Below are 21,988 nucleotides of genomic sequence, written 5' to 3' on the forward strand. Positions count from 1 at the left end.
GCAGATTATTTCTGTCATATGGCTTCTGGTCTCTGAATTGTTTCATTTTCTGAAAATAATCAAAAAGATCTGGTCAATTATCTTTCATTGATTGTCATTGTTGACATTGTCAATTCTTTTGTATTTACAAGTTTAAATGAAAGTGTTGAGCCTGACCTATTAACAAAACTGATAAAATTACTTTTTGTTAACGTAAACCGTTTTATAAAGTGTGTTATCTGACCTAATTGATAGGCAGACGGACTTGTAAACATTGATGAAAAGGTTGACAAATACAGATTTTTTTCTTTTTTTTACTAGATTTTAATTAAAAACATATATATATACATAACAAAGAAAATGAACAAACTTACCAGTATTTGACTCATTTTCACCCAGAAAATAGTATTTCAATGAAAAACGAAAGTAAGTCTGCTTGTTGACAATGTAATTATCGGCCAGGTGGCGCACAACGAAATACCGTGAGATAAGTGATACCGCGAGTCAAGTGATGTTGTGTATATAGAGTACAAAAGATAAACAAAGTAAATACAAAGCAATTATTTTGTTCTTTAATGGTACCATTTCCATGGGAGTGTGGTTTAAACAGGTAAACTTTGATAAGTTTTTGGAGTTCCTTAGCCTTTGCATTGGAGATCAAACGTTGCAAAACAGAAGACACATTCATTGATTAAACTCTCACTCTCACTCTCAGTCTCAGCAACCCTTTGGGTTATAAACCTGAGGGTTGAATTATTGCATCTAAACAGGGGAATACTAATTGAGAATTTGCTATGTGAAATATAACGGGTCAAGCAACATTACTTACAATAATTATGATAAAGGTACGCAGGTTTTTCAAAAACTATTTAAAATTGACAGAAGAACCTATCTTGTTTATTTGTCAAAAAACTAGCCGGTAGTGAAAATAGCAAATAGCTATTCGTAGAAGTTCGTCATTCTATACATAGATGGTGACGTCACTACGTTATTGTCAGTAAAGACCGGTGTGACACAATGAGAAGTTCGTTTTTTGCGAGTCAAATCGGCCACATGTTAACCCGGTTTTAACAAAAAAATAACTCAAGACAAGTGTAACGTTAAATTTAAAACGGAAGACACTGCATTCACAAGCGAAATCCTTACAGAACTGTAAGGACTTTGAAAGTAAAACTTTTCCTTAGTATGTGCAAAGCATCTTTAGTATCTTCAACACATGACTTTTTGTGTATGGTTTGCATGCGAAGATGTTAAATAAAAAAGATGTTAAATAATATCAAACAACAATATTAGTAAAATCTCTGCATAGGTCGCCCAAGAAATCAAAACAGCCGCGGAGAGCAATTTACAAACGTTTCAAATGTTCATACCAGTTCTAAATAACACGTATACGATGGCTATTATCGATGCGTTTCATTAAAATATTAATTTAATTCACTTATTTCTGACAAAATAGCGATTTAAAACGGAGATTTCGTTAAGCTACAAAAACAGCGTATCAAAAGTTTATGATATTTTAAATATAAACGTGATATAATTCATATTTATTATTGCGTATTCGACATTTATCAACCTTTATTACGAAAAGTGCTACACAGATAATAAGTTATATCATTTTCTGAATTAAGTAAAATAATTTCGGTAATCCATTGATTCTTTGACTATCACTTGTCAAAACCATGTTTACGCTTTGCAAAGTCTATAAATTCAATGCCCTCAACTTATCTATCTGGGTACCGACTGTCCAAGTTTCGTGAACCATATTGACACATTTAAACCACATTTTATTTACGTTTTTTAAGAAACGAAACGAAACTGGTTGAATAAAATTAAAACTAAGACATTCATATATATATATATATATATATATATATATATATATATATATATATATATATATATATATATATATATATATATATATATATATATATATATATATATATATAATTATATGTAAATCATAACCGCCATAAAACTCATTTTACCATCCATACTAATATATACGTATAGTTGAGTATTAAGATTGTCTACACGACCAGTTAAACGGTACCCCCAGTCTTCATTCACCTTGCATCCCTAAGAATTGTGTAAAAACGTTTTGCGGATGAACACCATAGCAAATTATTGCCATATGTTCTTTAACGTTTTTTTCCCATCCGTTTTAACACCATTATATATTAATATTTTGTTGGTTTTATAAGAGTGTATATGGCTTAATAAGATGATAAATATTAATTTTAAAGGATCTTTAAATCACAGTATAACATAAATATCATTACAATAAAAAAGAGCATACATATTGCTACTTTAAAGTATGTTTTCGAGATGTTTTATGACATAACTATTTATGGAGAATGTGGTCGTCTCAAACTGATATGTTCTGCATTATTGTGCTCCAAATTAATATAACATTATTTGTCAGATAACAGTGCAATTTAGTATGACTGAAAACAAACAATTTCCTTAGCACGATTTTGGATTCAGATGCACGAAAACTTTGTGAATGTGTCTAACATCTCTAAATATTAAAAGCACAATACACTGCCATCATCGTACGTAGTTGGTGTTTTATTATGTTTTACTACTGTATATGTTTTGAATAGTTAACTTTGTGGTTTATTAAGTTTTGTATACAGAGTTTCAATCATTTTCCAATAAATTATGTATTGTTCAAAGTGTGTTAGTTCTAACGACCCTTAAACTAAGAATGTAAAATGTTGTTTGGAAAGTGAACAGTTCAAAATTCATAATTTTTAAGTCGTTTTATGAAGAAGTTCTCACGATAAACCATAACTTATACATAACCACGTTCAATAATCGTGTATTTTTTCACCACTGAATAATACTTGTAAATATAAGTGCTTATATGTTGTATCTGTCCTGACTGTTTGGCAAGTTTTAATATTTGTATTGAGCTTGAAAGTAGACATTATTTATTGGATAACACATTGCGTAATCTCATGTCCTAAACTCTTTAGCAAAATTAATTATTAGATTGGTTACCTCCCCTTATCTATCGCTACTCTCTATATAGGGATCGGTACAAGCTAATTTTACAGGTCCAATTTTAGACTACACCGGTATTAAACAATGGTTTCACACCTATGACAAATACTTTACACTCCAAAAACTTAATGCACGCCTATTGTTATACAAACAATTGAAGGTGTTAGACAACGACTGACGAACGAACAAAGAATTCATAGGTTGCATATTTTGTTCATTTTATAGTAACTTTCTGTACAAGAATAAATCATGTGCAATTATTTCTAATAAAATGAAAATATATATCAAAGTAAGAACACACGAACCGGTACGTTAATCAAAGATTGCCGACTTTGCAAACTTATATTTTAAAGCAATCAATTATGACACCCATTTGCTCTGCTGTTTTCGGTATCTGTTTTCGGTTGTATTTATTTGTTTCATAGTTTGAATTAGGATTCTTGAATTAATAGACTTCTATATAAAAAAATGATAATGTATTATCGATATCTATTTATTACTTACTTATTGAATACATACTGTTTTTGTGTATTTGTTCTCTGTTTTCGAGAGTACATTTTACTGTTTTCGTATATGAAAAAACTGAATGCGGATTATTTTTATTTAAATAAATTTTATTATAAGGTTTTGACATATATGTTGAAATATCTTTAACCTACTATCCCTTTTTAAACCAGACATAGGAAAAAGCGATGCTTTTGTCTAAATATTCAATGTTTTCGTATAATAATACACTGTTTTTGGTAAATTTTACTGTTTTCGCGAAAACAGTACTGTTTTCGGTATCTAGTAATACCGATATTCAACTATCAAGGATTTTTTTTATAAAGACTATAGCATTAAATTAGAATACACAACTGTAAACTGGGTAAATTAAAGTAATACATCGTAAAAAAGAAAATGAGCACAGTATATTATATTCATCTTTTTTTTCCCCACTAACACTGTAATTCACATTTTAGCAAATTTTTGTTCTATATTTCTATACAACTAACAAAATTCGCAATACAGGAATCTACAAAACATTCTAACTACATTGTCATGATCAACATACATCGATTGCGGTGTCCTCGATTTTATTTGCACACGAGCTAGCTTCTTGTAAAGAATACCTATTTTTTTTAGACTGGGCCGTAAAAGCTTGGGGCCGAAAAAGCCTGCTACCGGACCGATAGGGCTTACACCTAACTGTCTGAATTGGACGCCATCTTGAAATCACAAAGAAAGAGTGACACAACTTTAAGGTAAATGGTCCAAATTTAACGAATACACATTAATACTATATACCACTGATGCGTACATTTTACAAACAACTGTGTTAATGCTTTTGATATTACGGAGATAGTTTCATACACCTTCACATTATTTGGTGAATTTTCGCATTCGAACACGCTTACTTTTGTTTTGAGGTTCACGTGTTATTTGCTTAAACGTTTTAGATTATTAGGATTTTGTGTACATTGTCGTAACGTACAATCTTTATTCGTAGCGGATGAATGATGCTGTTTCAATGTACCTGCTAAATATTTCTAATGTTGACTCGAGAATATGTATATTACTACAATTTTCCTTTAGATGTTAGCATAATTTATTCCATATCCGTTTCAGTGTACAATTTACCATAGTGACTGGTATCTATTTCCTCTTCCAGATATCAATAAAGTATTTACAGAATGGGAACCAGAGTGTATATTGGCCGGGTATCCAATCATGCACGGGAACGTGATGTGGAGAAGTTCTTTAAAGGTTATGGGAAAATCAGAGACATCATGCTCAAGAATGGCTATTGCTTTGTGGTAAGAAAATTAAAAGATCATTTTGTGTGAACAGATAAATAAGGTTAAGTTTGAATTATATAGACTATGACTGTCTATTTAAACAGTTTGTAAATCATGTAAAACTGGTGCACCAATTTCAGAGGCCTGGGCTTTTCACCCTTTTATAACAGGGGCCAAATTTCGGCCCCGGCCCTTTCCCAATTGAAAAATAAGGTCATTTTTTTTCCAAAATTCAAAGAGGAATTTCCCAAATTGTATTTTTTTTATATTGTTTTTGCCCTGTCTGTTGGTCTGTCGGTTTGGTCAAACTTTAACATTTGCCATAACTTTTGCAATATTGAAGATAGCAACTTCATATTTGGCATGCATGTGTATCTCATGGAGCTGCACATTTTGAGTGGTGGAAGGTCAAGGTCATCCTTCAAGGTAAAAAAAAAGTCAAAGCGGCACAGAAGGGGACATAGTGTTTCTAACCATAGGGACCGTTAAGTAAAAATATTCTATTATACTGCATTTATATACAAGGGATACAACTGTGAAAATTCCTGCACACAACCATGGTGTAAACAATAGCGAAAAATTTGCTTTCAAACGCAATAAATACACCAATTAAACTGTATTACAACAGCCAAGACATTTATCTTTCAGAAAATAATACACTTGGCAATAAAGTACAAGCTTGTCATTGAACTAAGAGAGAAAGTTTCATTCAAAATGCTCAAAAATCCTTACTTGGACACAGGTGTGCACCAGGGTCTTCCCCAGGCCATTTAAGCGCCCCTTGCCGGGTCCTTGAATTTCGAAATCAGAGTCCCCGGGGCGCTTAAAATTTTCCGATCAGTGTATTCTTCAGTAAAAGAAAGTGGAGATTGTCCAAAAAAATCAAGGTTTTCCTATCAGTGTATCAATATTCCCTGTTTTAAAAGAGCACTCGGTACCGACTTTCACAAGTAATCGCCATAAACACCACATGGGGTAATGGATAATCCACTGATAAGAGAATAGCATGACGCGCGTATCGATTATTCTAGCCACATTACATGGTCATTTAAATGCTGACAAGGATGTATCTGGTAACTTTCCAGTCGTTAAACTGTGAAGTTCATCGACCAATCGGTTACGTGAATGCTTATGAGGGCGGGGTTAACTATCGACCATTATTTTTGATTGACGTCGGGCATGAAGTAAGAGTTTATCGCAGCTTGATTAGCAAGTAGTTGTACCATTTGAGTAATATAAAACCGGTAATTAGTACAGTACAGAACATTAAAGACGGTTTCGGGCATCATCATCACACCTTTTTACTGTAAACAAGTGTTACCTATGACTCATAATTAATACGAGAAATTAATTGCAAGTGGTAAACAATTAATTATTATAGCGGTTACAATTATGTGATAACAATTTATTTAATTCCAGTACATGTATATTTCAACATGTCCATCTATAGAACCGATTCACCTCGTTTTTCTGACATTTATTCGACACGTAATGCACTTTAACAAATTTTCGTTGAATTAATTACGCACACTTGTAAATGTTTCGTCCGATAATCGATAGTTAGAAGACTGATGATGGCAACCGGCCGTGATCCTCGTGGACAACGTGAATTTCATGCATAATTCCGTCAAACCATTTATTCGACTCGTGAAGTGTGTAAGCAAATTATCGTTGAATTTATAACGCAACGGTTAATATTTGTTGAAATCTTAAATGGGAATAATTAAATTTGTACTCCGAAACCCATTACCGTAAGTCGATGTTAACGCGTTTTTAATCCGAAACACACTTCAGAATGTAAATGTTACCGCAACGTTAAATATTTTTGCTTCAAATTAGCAGTGCAAATTTATTTTGTGTCGAATCTTTTTCTCAATTAAAAAGAGCGCGAAAATTATGCAGCATGTACAACATCGCATACAAATGGCGTGTATTGAGCGTTTTAACCAGCACACAACAGGTCAGGGGATTGACGCATATTCAGGGGCAATATTTCATCAAATCTATAAATAGTCACTTAAAAATGGCAAGGGTTGTGTTAAAGAAATAACTGAAAGCTTTTATCGTAAATATTTACCAGAAAGAGATTGATAAAAACGGAATAAACGGGATTATCGGGTAATAAATAGAAACTTGAAAAATAGTAAGTATACAGTAATAGAGTCGGATTGAAACGAATGGTTTGGGGAATCGTTAGAGTCGGGATTTTACTATCTGTGCGGGAAAGTTTTAAAACAATGAAACAATATAAAAAAACATTTTTTTATGACTGGGGGATTTTCTTGAAGTCATAGCGCACCAAATGACGTCTTTTGACGCTGTCTTTCTTTGAGTTATAACGCACCACAGAACGTGAATTGACACGTTAAATTAAAAAAAAATCTACGTTGGGAGGGGACACCCCTCCCGCACCCACCCCCGGGGCGCCTGAACAAATTCCTGGGGAAGGCACTGGTGTGCACAGCTGAAAACTGAGAATTCTAGAAGTAATTTTCGTATTCCTTTGTTATAAAGCTCTTTTGCTGGTACATATTCCTTGGATAGTTTTTTTTCATAGTAAAATAGAACATAATTACTATTTAGTGAGCATATTTTGCTAGAAATTCATATCAATCTGCTTCAATTTCACAATGACAATGTTTTACTTTCCTTTTGGATAGTTCACATGTATTTCTAACATGCAATTTGATTGGTTGAAATTCCACTGCAGTAATAAATCCAGCCCAGTGCCTTCCCCAGGAATTTGTTCAGGCGCCCCGGGGGTGGGTCCGACGTTGATTTTTTTTAATTTAACGTGTCATTTCACGTTCTGTGGTGCGTTATAACTAAAAAAACAGCGTCAAAAGACGTCGTTTGGTGCGCTATGACTCTTCAAAGAAATCCCCAGTCATTTAAAAATATACTTTTTTATATTGTTTAATTGTTTTAAAACTTTTCCGCACAGATAGTAAAATCCCGACTCGAACGATTCCCCAATACATCCGTTTCAACCCGACTCTATTACTGTATACTTACTATTTTTCAAGTTTCTATTTATTACCCGATAATCCTTTTTATTCCGTTTTTATCAATCTCTTTCTGGTAAATATTTACGATAAAAGCTTTCAGTTATTTCTTTAACACAAACCTTGCCATTTTTAAGTGACTTTTTATAGATTTGATGAAATATTGCCTCTGAATATGCGTCAATCCCCTGACCTGTTGTGTGCTTGTTAAAACGCTCAATACACGCCATTTGTATGCAATAGACGCGACGGTGTACATGCTGCATAATTTTCGCGCTCTTTTTAATTGAGAAAAAGATTCGACACAAAATAAATTTGCACTGCTAATTTGAAGCAAAAATATTTAACGTTGCGGTAACATTTACATTCTGAAGTGTGTTTCGGATTAAAAACGCGTTAACATCGACTTACGGTAATGGGTTTCGGAGTACAAATTTAATTATTCCCATTTAAGATTTCAACAAATATTAACCGTTGCGTTATAAATTCAACGATAATTTGCTTACACACTTCACGAGTCGAATAAATGGTTTGACGGAATTATGCATGAAATTCACGTTGTCCACGAGGATCACGGCCGGTTGCCATCATCAGTCTTCTAACTATCGATTATCGGACGAAACATTTACAAGTGTGCGTAATTAATTCAACGAAAATTTGTTAAAGCGCATTACGTGTCGAATAAATGTCAGAAAAACGAGGTGAATCGGTTCTATAGATGGACATGTTGAAATATACATGTACTGGAATTAAATAAATTGTTATCACATAATTGTAACCGCTATAATAATTAATTGTTTACCACTTGCAATTAATTTCTCGTATTAATTATGAGTCATAGGTAACACTTGTTTACAGTAAAAAGGTGTGATGATGATGCCCGAAACCGTCTTTAATGTTCTGTACTGTACTAATTACCGGTTTTATATTACTCAAATGGTACAACTACTTGCTAATCAAGCTGCGATAAACTCTTACTTCATGCCCGACGTCAATCAAAAATAATGGTCGATAGTTAACCCCGCCCTCAAAAGCATTCGCGTAACCGATTGGACGATGAACTTCACAGTTTGACGACTGGAAAGTTACCAGATACATCCTTGTCAGCATTTAAATGACCGTGTAATGTGGCTAGAATAATCGATACGCGCGTCATGCTATTCTTTTATCAGTGGATTATCCATTACCCCATGTGGTGTTTATGGCGATTACTTGTGAAAGTAGGTACCGAGTGCTCTTTTAAAACAGGGAATATTGATACACTGATAGGGAAACCTTGATTTTTTTTGACAATCTCCACTTTCTTTTACTGAAGAATACATTGATCGGAAAATTTCAAGCGCCCCGGGGACTCTGATTTCGAAATTCAAGCGCCCCGGCAAGGGGCGCTTAAATGGCCTGGGGAAGACCCTGCAGCCATTCACGTTCCATGTAACATTACCTGACAAATTGCATACAAATCCTTGAAGATAGTAGAAATGTAAACAAATTTAATATTTACGGTGTTTTACATATATGCAGTTAAATGCAATTATGGAAGGTGTCTACTTTGATTAATAAAGTGTCTATGGATAATAAAACAAGATAAAATTTGCTCAACTTCTCTGTAATTATTAAATTATGAAACAAAATGTGTCAAAGTGGGTGTGCACACCTGTGTCGCATTTAGAAAATTTTACCGTTTTTCATGAAACTTTCGTTTCAAACACAACTATGAACACTTTTACTGCTATAAACATAGTTATTATCTGATAGATAAATGTCTGAGCTGTTGTTATACAGTTTTTTTGGTGTAATTATTGCTTTTGGAAGCGATTTTTTTGCTATTGTTCGGACCATGATGTTGTGCAGGAAATTTGACAGTTGTATCCCTTGTATATGTATATAGTATAATAGAGTATTTTTTACCTAACGATCCCTGTGTTTCTAACAAACACATTTATATATTTTTTGTATGTATTTAGACATATTGGGCATCTCCCAAATTGAAAGCAATGAGCTCTAATATGATTAAGAATGCACCACAATGTGTCTTTTAATTCTTCTGCACAATGAAAAGACCCTGTTTCAAAAACTTTTAAAAACACTTCAAAAACTTTTAAAAACACGGTCTTCCCAAAATGAGCAGTTATCATGCATGAAATTCCCAATTTGAAAGGCTATGGCCTCTTCCCAATTTCCTGATGAAAAGCCCTGAATTTCCATGAAGGAGTGGAAGGCAACATCCTGAAACTGTTATGCTTTAATTGATACCAAGTACTTCGCTTCACAGTGTAAAATTGTTTATGCTTCAATGGCAACATCCTGAAAATGTTTAGCTATTCTAGATATCAAGTACTTTAAACCACATAATCTTACTTTTGTTCCAATGACAGGAGTTTGATGATGACAGAGATGCTGAAGATGCAGTGTATGAGCTCAATGGAAAAGAACTGTGTGGGGAAAGGTATGGCAAAAGGATTCATTTCCATTTATCAAGCACAATGTAGTATCAAATAAACCTTTAAGCTATTGAAAATCAGATTTATCTATAGTTTATCCAACATTTTCATTTTCATCACAAAAGCCTTGTAGAATTTTCTGTGGCAAAGGTAGGAAAGGGCTAATTAATTGGCTTACCTGGCTGTCCACTGCAGGGTGGTGATTGAGCATGCCCGTGGCACAAGGAGGGACGCTGGTGGATACGGGGGTGGTTACGGAGGGGGATATGGAGGGGGACGGTCCACGCGCAGGGACCCATCCTGGCTAAACAAGTAAGTATTCAAACAGTTTGTCATACTATTGTTGATCACATATGCTCGCCTCTGTCCCAGGGATCTTTAAGAAAAAAAACTACATACTATATAACAGTATACAAGGGATACAACTGTAAAATTTGCTACACAACACCATGGTCTGAACAAAAGCAAAAAAATCTCTTCCAAAAGCATTAATTACACAAAATAAACGGTATACCAACAGCAGAGACATTTATCTTTCAGAAAATAAAAAACTTGGCAATAAACTACGATCATTCATTATATTAAAACGATACCTTTCATGCAAAAAAGCTAAAAAATCCTAACTGCTACACAAGTGTGCACAACTGAAAACTGATAATTGTAGTTGTAATTTCCATATTCCTTTAAAACTAAACCCTTTTGAACGTACATATTCATTTGCTAGTTTCTGTTTATAGTTTAATACAACATAAATACAATTAACTGTGATATTTTGCTCGAAATTCGTATAAAACACTTCAATGTCACAATAACAATAGTCCATTTTCATTTTAGATATTACACTTCATGTATTTAAAACATGCAATTTGATTGGTTAATTCTCCACTGCATGAAACAGCTAACCAATCACGTTGCGTGTTACATTACTTAACAACTTGCATGTACACATGCTAGAAGATTGTAGATAATGTAAACAATTAAAGATTTACGGTGTTTTACACATATGCAGTTACATGCCATCATAAAAGTTGTCTACTTTGATTCATAAATTATATTTGGAATATAAAACACGGTAAAATTGGCTTAACTGCTCAGTATGATTAAATTATGGAACAAAATATGTCAAAGTGGTTGTGCACACTTTTGTCAGAGTTCGAAAATTTTACAGTTTTTCATGAAACTTCCGTTTCAAAGAAAACTACGCATTTACTGCTATAAAGATAGTTATATTCTGAAAGATAAATGTCTTGGTTATATTGTTTATTTGGTGCAACTATTGCTGTTGGAAGCAATAATTTTCTTTTGTTCAGATCATGGTGTTGTGCTGGAAATTTTACAGTTGTATCCCTTGTATATATATTTGTAGTATGTAGAGAATTTTTATTAAATGTCCCTGTGGTCTCTGTATGATTTTTACTTGTTGACTGACATGTCTTTTCTAGAATGAGAGAAGGGTTCTATTATGTTAGTTTTTCTCTATGTTATTTTTCAACCTTCTTTCAGGGCATGTACAAGTGTTTCTATCTATAAGAATTTAAAATATGCTTGTCTAAAGGAAGTCATAAAATTAAATAAAAATATTTGTTAAAATTTAACGCATTATTTACAGGTTTAAAATACTGGTTTTATGATGGAAGCATCAGTCACCAGTTATAAAGAAAATAGGTGTACCAAAATATTAAATTTCAAACTGTTATTATAGGGAATATTACTTACATCCTGCTATCTTTTTTCATCCAATCTTGGTGTCCTGAAAGTATGTGATACCATAATGTTTTAAGAAACCAAAATAAAAATAAGCATAAATCTGATGTTCCTCTTCCTGTAATTCAGAAATAGACGATCTGACGGCCTTGGCGCCACGCGGTATGTAAAATATTGAATTCAAACGATTCCCCTAAGTTCTCCTGTTATTGGTTCATTTCAGGGCTCTTATGTTAGAGAATTTAGCTGATTTGGCTTATGCGCACACTGGATGGTGTGACCGGTTCAGGCTGACATTTCACATAGTACCAATAAGGCCATCTCAGCTTACGAATCACTGTATTTCAAACTCTAGTCCCATTTCATAGTCTTTTTTTAATTAATTGCATGCATGTTTTGTGTTTGTATCATTGCAGGTATGGGGCCCCTATTCGAACAGATTATCGTATAATTGTGGAAAACCTATCCTCCAGGGCTAGTTGGCAGGTAGGTACTGTTAATATGGTGCAATTGGCCTGTAACACAAATTTGAACCATGAAAAGGGTTATTTTTCGAATCGGGTCTTAATTGAGTCATTCAAAAGTAAAAAATGTTCTTTTTGAAATTTTATTAATTGTTTTTTTTTATTAAAATCTTAATGGACCATTTGTCCATTTGAAATTAGTCTCCTTGCTATACCTTAAGTGCTTTCCACCGGCATTTTGTCAGGCGCCACGGGCTGATAGGGGAGGTTCACCCCTCCCGACGTTGATTTAAAAAAATTAAACGCGTCAATTGACGTTCTGTGGAGCGTTATAACTCTAAGAAAAACAGCCTCAAAAGACGTCATTTGGTGTGCTATGACTCTTCAAGAAAATCCCCCAGCTATAAAGTCATTTAAAAGAAAGATTTTAATTGTTTTAAAACTTTCCCGCATAGATAGTAAAATCCCCACTCAAACGATTTCCCAATACATCCGTTTCAACCCGACTATTATTGCATATTTGCTACTTTTCAAGTTTCTATTCATAACCCTATAATCCCGTTTATAGCGAGGCTGTTTTCGGAGAAAACTCGAGATATTGTCATAGCCTGCTCGTCGTCCGACATCAGCCGTCCGCCGGCGTCGTGCTCAAACCTTTACATTGGCTCTAAAATCAAAGTGCTACAACTTCATATGTAGACGCACCTTGATGAGTTCTACATGCCACACCCATTTTGGGTCACTAGGTCAAAGGTCAAGGTCACTGTGACTTCTAAAAAAATAATCTGACAAGCTTTCGCAGCAGAGCGTGGCACCCGTTATGCGATGCTCTTGTTTAAAGCACTTTCTTGTAAATATTGACGATCAAAGTTCTCAATAATTTCTTTAACACAAACGTTGCCATTTTTCTAAGTATATAATAAATTTCTACATGAGTGACTATTTATAGATTTGATGAAATATTGCCTCTGAACATGCATCAATCCCCTGATGTGTTGTGCGCTTGTTTGTACAACACTCAATTCATCCACGCTTTCTATGCAAATGACGCGACGTTGTACATGCTTCATAATTTTCGCGCCCTTTTAATTGAGAAAAACGGTCAACACAAATTAACACTGCTTATTTGATGCAACAATATGTCAACGTCGGGGAACATTTACATTCGGAAGTGTGTTTCGGATTAAAAACGTGTTAACAACGACATTAGGGAGTGGGTTTCGGATTAGAAATTTAATTATTCCCATTTGAGATTTCAACAAATATTGACAGTTGCGCAATGAATTCAACCATAGTCAGTTTAAACACTTTTCAAGTCGAATAAATGTTTTGACAGTATTATGCATGAAATTCATGTTTTCCACGAGGATTACAGCCGGTTGCCATCATCAGTCTTCTAAGTAACTGGCAAAAATTTCCAATAATAATATGCCAATAATAGGCGTCATTAACACCTCATTGTAGGTATACCAACTCTATAAAAATCAATTTTACCGAAACCACCGCGGCATTTACTATATAAATCCAATTTACCGAACTTGTTATTTACCGAAACCTCCAGCACCCACTGCAGGTATTGCCTTCCTACCGGTACTGTCGTTCATACAAAGCGTGCGCTATCATTGGCCAATACTGATTTTCCAATACAGCGTCGCTCCGCCTTAAGGCGGGCTTTAGTTTGGTAAAGTGACAAAGCATTGTAAATCGGTTTTCAAAATTTTCGGCGAAGTCGATATCGCTTTGATCCTAAGCTGCAGTAACTGTCAGAATACACTGATCGGAAAATTTCAGGCATCCCGCGGACTCTGATTTCGAAATTCAAGCGCCCTGCTGAGGGACCGTTAAATTGCCTGTGGAAAGCACTGGCCTATGAAGGGTTTAGTTTTAGTATTAATGGACAACATAAAGTGAAACCAACACACATAGGGGGAAGGTAATAGTTAAGCTTTATATTCGTCGACTGCTTTGATGCGAGCATTACTGACATATATATTCTGTTGCTCTCTGTAGTAAAGTCTGGATATCCATGAGTCATTCTGAAGTGATGAGGGTACTAGAGCTGTCAGTCTGACGTGGTGAGCTAACGCTGTCAGTCTGAAGTGATGGGGCCCCAAATAGGGGATAGAGCTGTCTCAGGCTTTGACTACCAGACCAGTGGCCACATCCATTCTTAGATGTGTGGTTAGATGTACCACTGCCGAATGTGGTCACAGTTTCGACGCTCAAGATAAATTCAGTCATTCATCATTTACACCAAGGATTCTAATTGTATTTACCCCTAGAAATACATTTTACCTTCAATTAAAAAAATTCTTCATAAATATTTTGCTGCTATATAAAATTAGACAAAATAAGAAACACAAAATTTTCACTTTCATCACCATAATGAAATTTGTAAATTTTTATGAGCATAAGCCAATATGATGTAAACTGGTGTCATACAATTGTGCTTTGAAAAACAACAAAAGAATATTATCAAACTTAACTTTTCACATGAAACCAATTTATATTTAATTAAGAAGGACATCTCTAAAAAAACACTTGTTTATGCCCCCGGATTGAATGATCGGGGTATATTGTTTTTGGCCTGTCTGTCTGTCATTCACTCATTGTATGTGTCTGTCTGTCTGGCAATGTATGTGTCCCAAAACTTTAACCTTGGTCATAACTTTTGCAATATTGATGATAGCATCTTGATACATGTAGTTTGCATGCATGTGTATCTCATGAAGCTGGACATTTTTAGTGGTGAAAGGTCAAAGGTAAAAAAAAATCAAAGCGGCGCATTAGGGAGCATAGTGTATCTAACAAACACATCTCTTGTTTAAGTTTATATTGTAAATATTATAAGTGGCAAAACATTTTTGAACAAGACATTTTGAAAATATAGCATCATATAAAAATTATAATAAAAACAGCTTGTTTGGCTCCCGATAATTAAAATGAATTCTGCGGATTTAGAGAGCGTCTGTAAGAGAAGAATAAGGTATTTTGTTTCAATTGCCTTCAAAATTGTCTCCAAACAATAATTTTGATAGCCATTAAAAGACTAAAGGCTCTGATGCTATTTGATGAACTTATGTTTGAACTGGGATAAGAGCAATGAGGTATTGACAAGATGATGTCAGTCCGTGGTCTCTAATGGCGACTGACGAGAGCTCTGGTAGTCATGACGATTGATGCTTGGTCTCTCTGTGTGATGTGGTCTGTAAGACGCTGATGAGACGTTGGTACTCACACTGGGGCTCTGATGGGGCTGTTTCTTATTAGATGATGACAGGTGTCGCTATCCCCATGTGTCGGTGTAGGTAATCAAACGTCTTGATTTCTTTTATTGATATGTTATCAATTTTGTCTGAATGATTGTTTTTCTGTTTGTAGATGCTGATGTTTATGCTGATTTATATAAAGCCATGTTAATATTTGTATTTTCAGAGTGTTAAATCATGCAATGTGGTGCTAAAAGTATATGATTATTTGAGAATTTCAATTTCAATCAAGTTTTTCTGCAATAATAAAAAAGATTTCTTGAAATTTAAGCTTCACATTCCATGATTTGGCACACGAATTTATCTCACAGATATTTAATTGCTATGCTTGCTTTTCCCTATTGCCCCACATCTACTGATAAAGGAAATGGTGTTATGATATTAGCTTTAATATAGCTGGGCACACAAAAATGCCAAAGTACTTTTATTTAACTTTAAGACAACAACAGCCTTACAGGACTTTAAAGGTACTTCATTTGAATTAAACATTCTTAAGCCAACCCGACTTTGGCATGTATTGCAGTTTGTCATTAAGTGCTTTATATTGACAGATGTTAACATTGGATCTAAAAAGCTCCAGTAAAAAACGAATAAAATTTAAAGAAAGAGAAAAAAGTAACCCTCAACTGGGCTTGAACCACTGATCCATGGAGTATAAGTGGAACGCTTAGACCACTTGGCCATCTGTGCTCATACAATAAGCGATGTATTTTATACTTTATATAAGCAATCCTCGTAGTGTCACAAAATGTAACGACAACATCAAAACTCCAAATTATTCAATTGGTTCGCATTGCAACGTGTTATAATTTTCAAGTTTTTAAATTGTCAAAAGATGTTTATTACCGTAATTACTCAAGTTCTCAGACACTAAGTTTTAGTACCCCCCTTTTTTAGCCAAAATAATTATTTTTTGTGACTATATTTTCAGACCTATGTGTTTTTTTCCATAAATAATTACTCCAATTTTTGGTACAAAATATTTTACAGCGCTATTTTACTATATTTCTGCCCTGTTTCTTGCTTATCTGGGACCCTTCGATCATGGAGTTTTACAACTGGATTAGGGTCATAAAACCTGGCAAAGAATGCCCTGAGGGCAATAGACCATTAGAATTGCGTTATTGGGTAGATTACCATGTATACCGGTAATAAACAAATAATAAATGAGCTTGTCAGGGCCATAACTATGTTGTTTATTGTGAGATTTTAAAATCATTTGGCACATTTGTTCACCATCATTGGACGAAGTGTCACGCGAAAGAATTACGTCGATATCTTCAAGGTCAAGGTCAAACTTTGAGTTCAAAGGTAAAATATGGCCATAAATGAGCTTGTCCGGGCCATAATTACATGTATGTAGTTTATTGTGAGATTTTAAAATCATTTGGCCCTTTTGTTTACCATCATTTGACGGTGTGTCGCGCAAAAGAATTACGTCGATATCTCCAAGGTCAAGGTCACACTTTTAGTTCAAAGGTCAATAAATGATCTTGTCTGGGCCATAACTATGCCATTCATTGTGAGATTTAAAAATGACTCTGTACATTAATTTTGTTCACAGTCATTGGACGGCCTGTAATGTGATAGAACTCAAGAGTTCAAAGGTCAAAATGGCTATAAATGATAATGGCATAATAATTCTTAAAAATCGCCAAAAAATAGATTCTCTTGTTTTGTGAAGACAGGATGAAAAATAGTCTGTGTCAATGCGGCATGTAGGGGTATACGTCATGTCTGTGACAAGGCTCTAGTTTTAATGATATCGTATTCAGGAAGCAGTATGGTTGTTTTTTATAACATTTTTATATACCATTTCAGGTAAGAAACTGCAAATAAGTGAAGTTGTATTTTATTCAAAGCCGAGAAAGCAGAGTACAACACAAGCCAATTATTGCATATTTATTAATTGGTTTTATTTCAAGAAAATTATTGGCAAACAAACATAACATATGTCTCTAAATTTTGGGACACTCATACTTTTTGAATATGTTTTGTATCTAAATTTTCGGATAAGAAAAAATATATATTTAAGTGTCCGAAAACTTAGAGTAATTACAACATGGATATTTTAGAGCATGGTTAATTTTTAGTATCACTGTTTCCTCACAAATATCATAACTATTAAGAAAATTTGCAAATCTGTATCAATTTTTTTTGTCGATTAACCAAAATGTGAAAAGGTCTCTTTTATATAGCTGGACACACACAAATGCCAAAGTACTTTGTTATAACAATCACTCTCATCCCAATCGTTATCAATTACAAAACCTGCATGAAAGAAACACAACTGAAGTTTCCATTCAAAGCTGCATTTAATTCCATTCTATTCATTCTTTAATAAGATTCTCATCCAATCATTTTTCACTTTCTTAGAAAATGCATCAGTCTGTCTCTGCTTCTAGAGTTGAGACTTATGCCAGATGTGAATTGTATTTCAGGATTTAAAGGACTACATGCGCCAAGCAGGGGAAGTCACATATGCTGATGCTCACAAGCAGAGGAAAAATGAAGGGTAATTGTTTACATGGTTGTCCACAGAAAGTTCAAGGTCTGACAACAGTGGCAGTTTTGATGCTTTATTGTAGTATCAAATCCGTCTTTACATCTTTAATGTTTCCAGAGTCAGAGATAGTGCAGAATGAAAATGATAACATGACAAAAAACAGGTAAAAGCCTGGTTTGGTGTAAATATCAGGTACCAGATCCATGTCAGCCTATAGTGGCATGTTTGAATTCTGTTGGAGGAATGAAGTGTCTAAGAGGACACTTGCTTTTTATGCCCTCGAAGGAGAGCATAATTATAGTGATCGAACTCTCCGTCTTTCCGTCACACTTCGAGTTTATGTTTCGAAAAATGCTTATAACTTGTATATCGCTTCAGATAGCAACTTGATATTTGGCATGCATGTGTATCTCATGGAGCTGCACAATTTGAGTGGTGAAAGGTTAAGGTCATGCTTTAAGGTCAAAGTTAAAAAAAAACAAATCCAAGGCAAGTAATAAGCTTTAAAGGGAGATAATTATCTGTACCTGCCAAATGATAAAAAAAATAAAAAAAATAAAAGCGGCGCAGTAGGAGGCATTGTGTTATTGACAAACACATCTTTTGTTATTAGTAAAATGTTGAAAGTTGTTTTTTATGATTCAGTTGATAGAACACTTGACTACATGCAAAGATGGCAGGTTTGATAACCAGGACACAACATGATTTGGTCATGAAATTATTTCTACAGCCTTTCTCCCTCTGCTTTTTATTTAAGTAGGGCAGTTGTCAGTCACTGGAATAAATATGGGTAGTATGCACTTGCAATCTAGCCTACCCAGAAGGAGTGGGTGGGTTTAGAAGAACATTATTTACTGAATGTCTTGATGTGATTGAAATGCTTTTATAAAATAGGGAAAATTCATTATTTGCTTGCTACAATTTAAGAGTGGTTGATTTTGCTAAGAAGAGTGACATGAAGAGGGCTATAGAAAAACTGGACGGTACTGACATCAATGGACGCAAGATCCGCATGATTGAGGACCGACCGAGTCAGAGACGTAGAAGGTGGGTGGTGTAGATTGAGAAATATGTCTAAGCCATTGACGTTAAATTATAATCATAATTTGGTCTAGTGAAGTTTTGGAAGATAATGAATATGACATTATTGGCAAATTATATGAAGTTGTTACATGAGAAGTTGCTGCTTGGCATATTAACCCTGTATATTTGACTACACAGAATGTACAATGACTCACTGTCCTGTTGTTTCAGTCGAAGCAAATCCAGAGGATCAAGAAGTCGCAGCCGCTCACGCAGTCGTTCAAGAAGTCACAGCAGGAGCAGGTCCAGGTCTCGCCGCAGCTCCAGAAGCAGATCAAAATCAAGGTCAAGGTCACGCAGTGGTGAGAAACGGAGGTCCAAGTCAAAGTCGAAGTCTCGTTCCAGGGATAAGTCCCACTCAAGGTCGAAGTCAAGGTCTAAATCAAAGTCCAAGTCTAAGTCTCCGGTGAGGAGTGGAGGAGATGAACAGATTCCTGTTGAGGAAGATTGAAATTAAAAATATTTGAAGTCATATTTTTTATCAGACATGCTTTTTTGTTGTTCAGACTTCGGCATCATTTTAACATTAAGGTTTCCACATGAGAATTTTGATTGGCAGTTTCAAGAGCTGCATGACTCATAATCATATGTAAATTGTTGTTTTCATTCCTTCGTTTCATGAAGTGTTTTTGAGTGTGCTTGACTGAGTGTGAAAGTGAATGGTATTGACTGTAGTTGAGTTGAAGTCATTTTAAGTTTAGAGTTTAAATATTTACGCAAGTCCAGCTAGGCTTCTGTAAATGTCTACTCCTTTATAATTAGTGGAATTTTAGTTTGAATTGTGAGTTGTAAAATCAGTTAACCTGGTATATCATGTGCGCATACTAAATACCAGTACTGGATAGATATAAAGAAAATGTGTCAATAATCCTGCAGCTGATTATTTCAAAAAGAACTGGCAATGTATTCAAAAAACTTGGTAAAGACTTGTGGTTACTTTCTCTGGAGCAAGTCCCTTTCATTTTAGCTGATAGTTTTGTGTGTTCACATGATCAGCTGTAGTGAAAAACGTAGCCTCAGGCTAGTCCTGAAAATTTGTGGACATTTCAGTTACATGTCCATAATTGGTAATTATAATGAAATCCATGCAACAAAATACTAATAATTTAATTCAGCTGATTAGTGTCAAATGATATTTTGTCCAACTAACGAGTCAGATAAAACAAATTAGAAAGGAATCCACTTTCTGGCAATTCACATAATGGCATTCACTGGCATTACAACTTTCTGTTACTCTATTGTAAAATGGATTTGTTAGGTGTGCTAGAATCTCTTATCAGTTATTGACATTTTGTAAAGATTTGCTTTACGATTTGCATATGTTGCTAATCAACAGAGTTTGTCATGATCATATCAGTTTAACATCGGTGATTTTTATACTTGATTTTAAGTTAAAGCTTCGCAAATACTCTTTCTTAGTGTGGTAATTGACATAATTTGCAAACTGTTTACATGAGATAAGTTTGAACCTAGTACATGTAAATTTGTATGTCCCCTAAGGAGGGCATTTAGTGATCTGTCTGTCCGTCCGTCTGTCTTTCCGTCACACTTTTGCGTTAAGGTAAAAATGCTCATGACTTCTATGTTGCTTTATATTTGGTATGCAGGTGTATATGGACAAGGCCTTTCCATACGCACACAAAATTTGACCCCTTTGACCTTGAACTTAGGGTCCGCGTTTAGGTTTCGAAATATGCGTTTAGGTTTCAAAAAATGCTCATTACTTCTATGTCACTTCAGATGTAACCTTCATATTTGGTATGCATGTGTATATGGACAAGGCCTTTTTATACGCACACAAATTTGGACCCCTTTGACCTTTACCTTGAACTAAGGGTCCGAGTTTAGGTTTTGAAATCTGCGTTTCGGTTTCGAAAAAGCGTTTTTCGGCGGCATATGTCTTGCGATGGAGACAGCTCTTGTTTTCATCATAATGTACTGATTTTTGTTGTTGTTGCAATTGGACTTTTTGGTAACATATTGTTGAAATTATTGTAAATAAAACATAAGACTTGTATTTGGTGTTTTGCTTTATTGCCTGAACTCTATGGATTACATCTTCAGACAAAGTCAAGGTAAAGCAGTCACAGTTACAACTGCAGTGTGTATAACAAATGAGCTGTAGAAAAAAGGGTATAATGCATGTGCATAAAATGTCGTCCCAGAATAGACGTTAAATAGCCGGCATTAGATGTTGCTTGTTTTGAGTGGTAAGGTTTGTATGTCAAGCTGATAGTCTTGATAATCAAATGTGATAATAATTTGAAGGTATTTACTGCCAGACATGTATGTTGTGTAAATCTTAACTCATCCAATTTTAGATTAAGGTTTTTAAAGTGTTGTCGAGCAGTAGTCATTTAAAGTTATGTGATGAAACTTACGTAAATTAATTCCAGCTTGGCTTCTGTAATACAATTCTCCTTTATAGTACCGGTAAGTGGATTCAAAATTCTGGAATTATAGTCTGTTTTGTGAGTTTTGAATTTAGTTATTCTGGTATAAGTTGTTAATTCAGTTATCCTGGTATAAACATGTGCTCGTACCAATTAGCCATGTACTGAATGGATCTTAGAAAATGTGTTTACCAACCTGCAGCTGTTTTTTTTTATAATAAAAACTTGCAATGTCGAATGTGTGTGTTCAAGTCAATGACAGAAAATAATTCCGTTACTTTATTTAATGATTGAATCGTGTAATATCTGGCAAGTGATACATTGTTTTTATGCTCAGCATTTCATGCTTGTTTAGAT

At 34.5% G+C, this 21,988-nt stretch overlaps 3 protein-coding genes across 4 annotated transcripts in view; 2 read left to right on the plus strand and 1 right to left on the minus strand.

Annotated features, from left to right (window-relative positions):
- The window catches only part of LOC127872091 (calcium permeable stress-gated cation channel 1-like), a 70,313-nt gene extending 69,414 nt beyond the window's left edge, over positions 1 to 899 (minus strand). Inside the window, exon 1 of the mRNA XM_052415421.1 lies at positions 809 to 899. The gene's annotated coding sequence lies outside the window, so the exon portion shown is untranslated. The remainder of the gene's footprint in view (positions 1 to 808) is intronic.
- LOC127873303 (serine/arginine-rich splicing factor 4-like) overlaps positions 1 to 21,988 on the plus strand; it is a 252,711-nt gene that overhangs the window by 139,052 nt on the left and 91,671 nt on the right. The window lies entirely within an intron of this gene.
- LOC127873304 (serine/arginine-rich splicing factor 6-like) lies at positions 438 to 21,255 on the plus strand. Of its 2 annotated transcripts, XM_052417113.1 has the most exons (10): positions 438 to 589; positions 4,114 to 4,232; positions 4,640 to 4,784; positions 10,147 to 10,217; positions 10,408 to 10,524; positions 12,046 to 12,078; positions 12,333 to 12,402; positions 18,091 to 18,164; positions 19,083 to 19,202; positions 19,410 to 21,255. In XM_052417113.1, the coding sequence occupies exons 3-10, from the start codon at positions 4,662 to 4,664 to the stop codon at positions 19,687 to 19,689; spliced, it is 888 nt and encodes a 295-aa protein (XP_052273073.1). In that variant the 5' UTR covers positions 438 to 589; positions 4,114 to 4,232; positions 4,640 to 4,661; the 3' UTR covers positions 19,690 to 21,255. The 2 variants fall into 2 exon arrangements, with proteins under 2 accessions (XP_052273073.1, XP_052273074.1); XM_052417114.1 differs by lacking the exon at positions 12,046 to 12,078.

The sequence above is a fragment of the Dreissena polymorpha genome, chromosome 3 (assembly GCF_020536995.1).
Source record: "Dreissena polymorpha isolate Duluth1 chromosome 3, UMN_Dpol_1.0, whole genome shotgun sequence".
Taxonomy (NCBI): Eukaryota; Metazoa; Mollusca; class Bivalvia; order Myida; family Dreissenidae; genus Dreissena; species Dreissena polymorpha.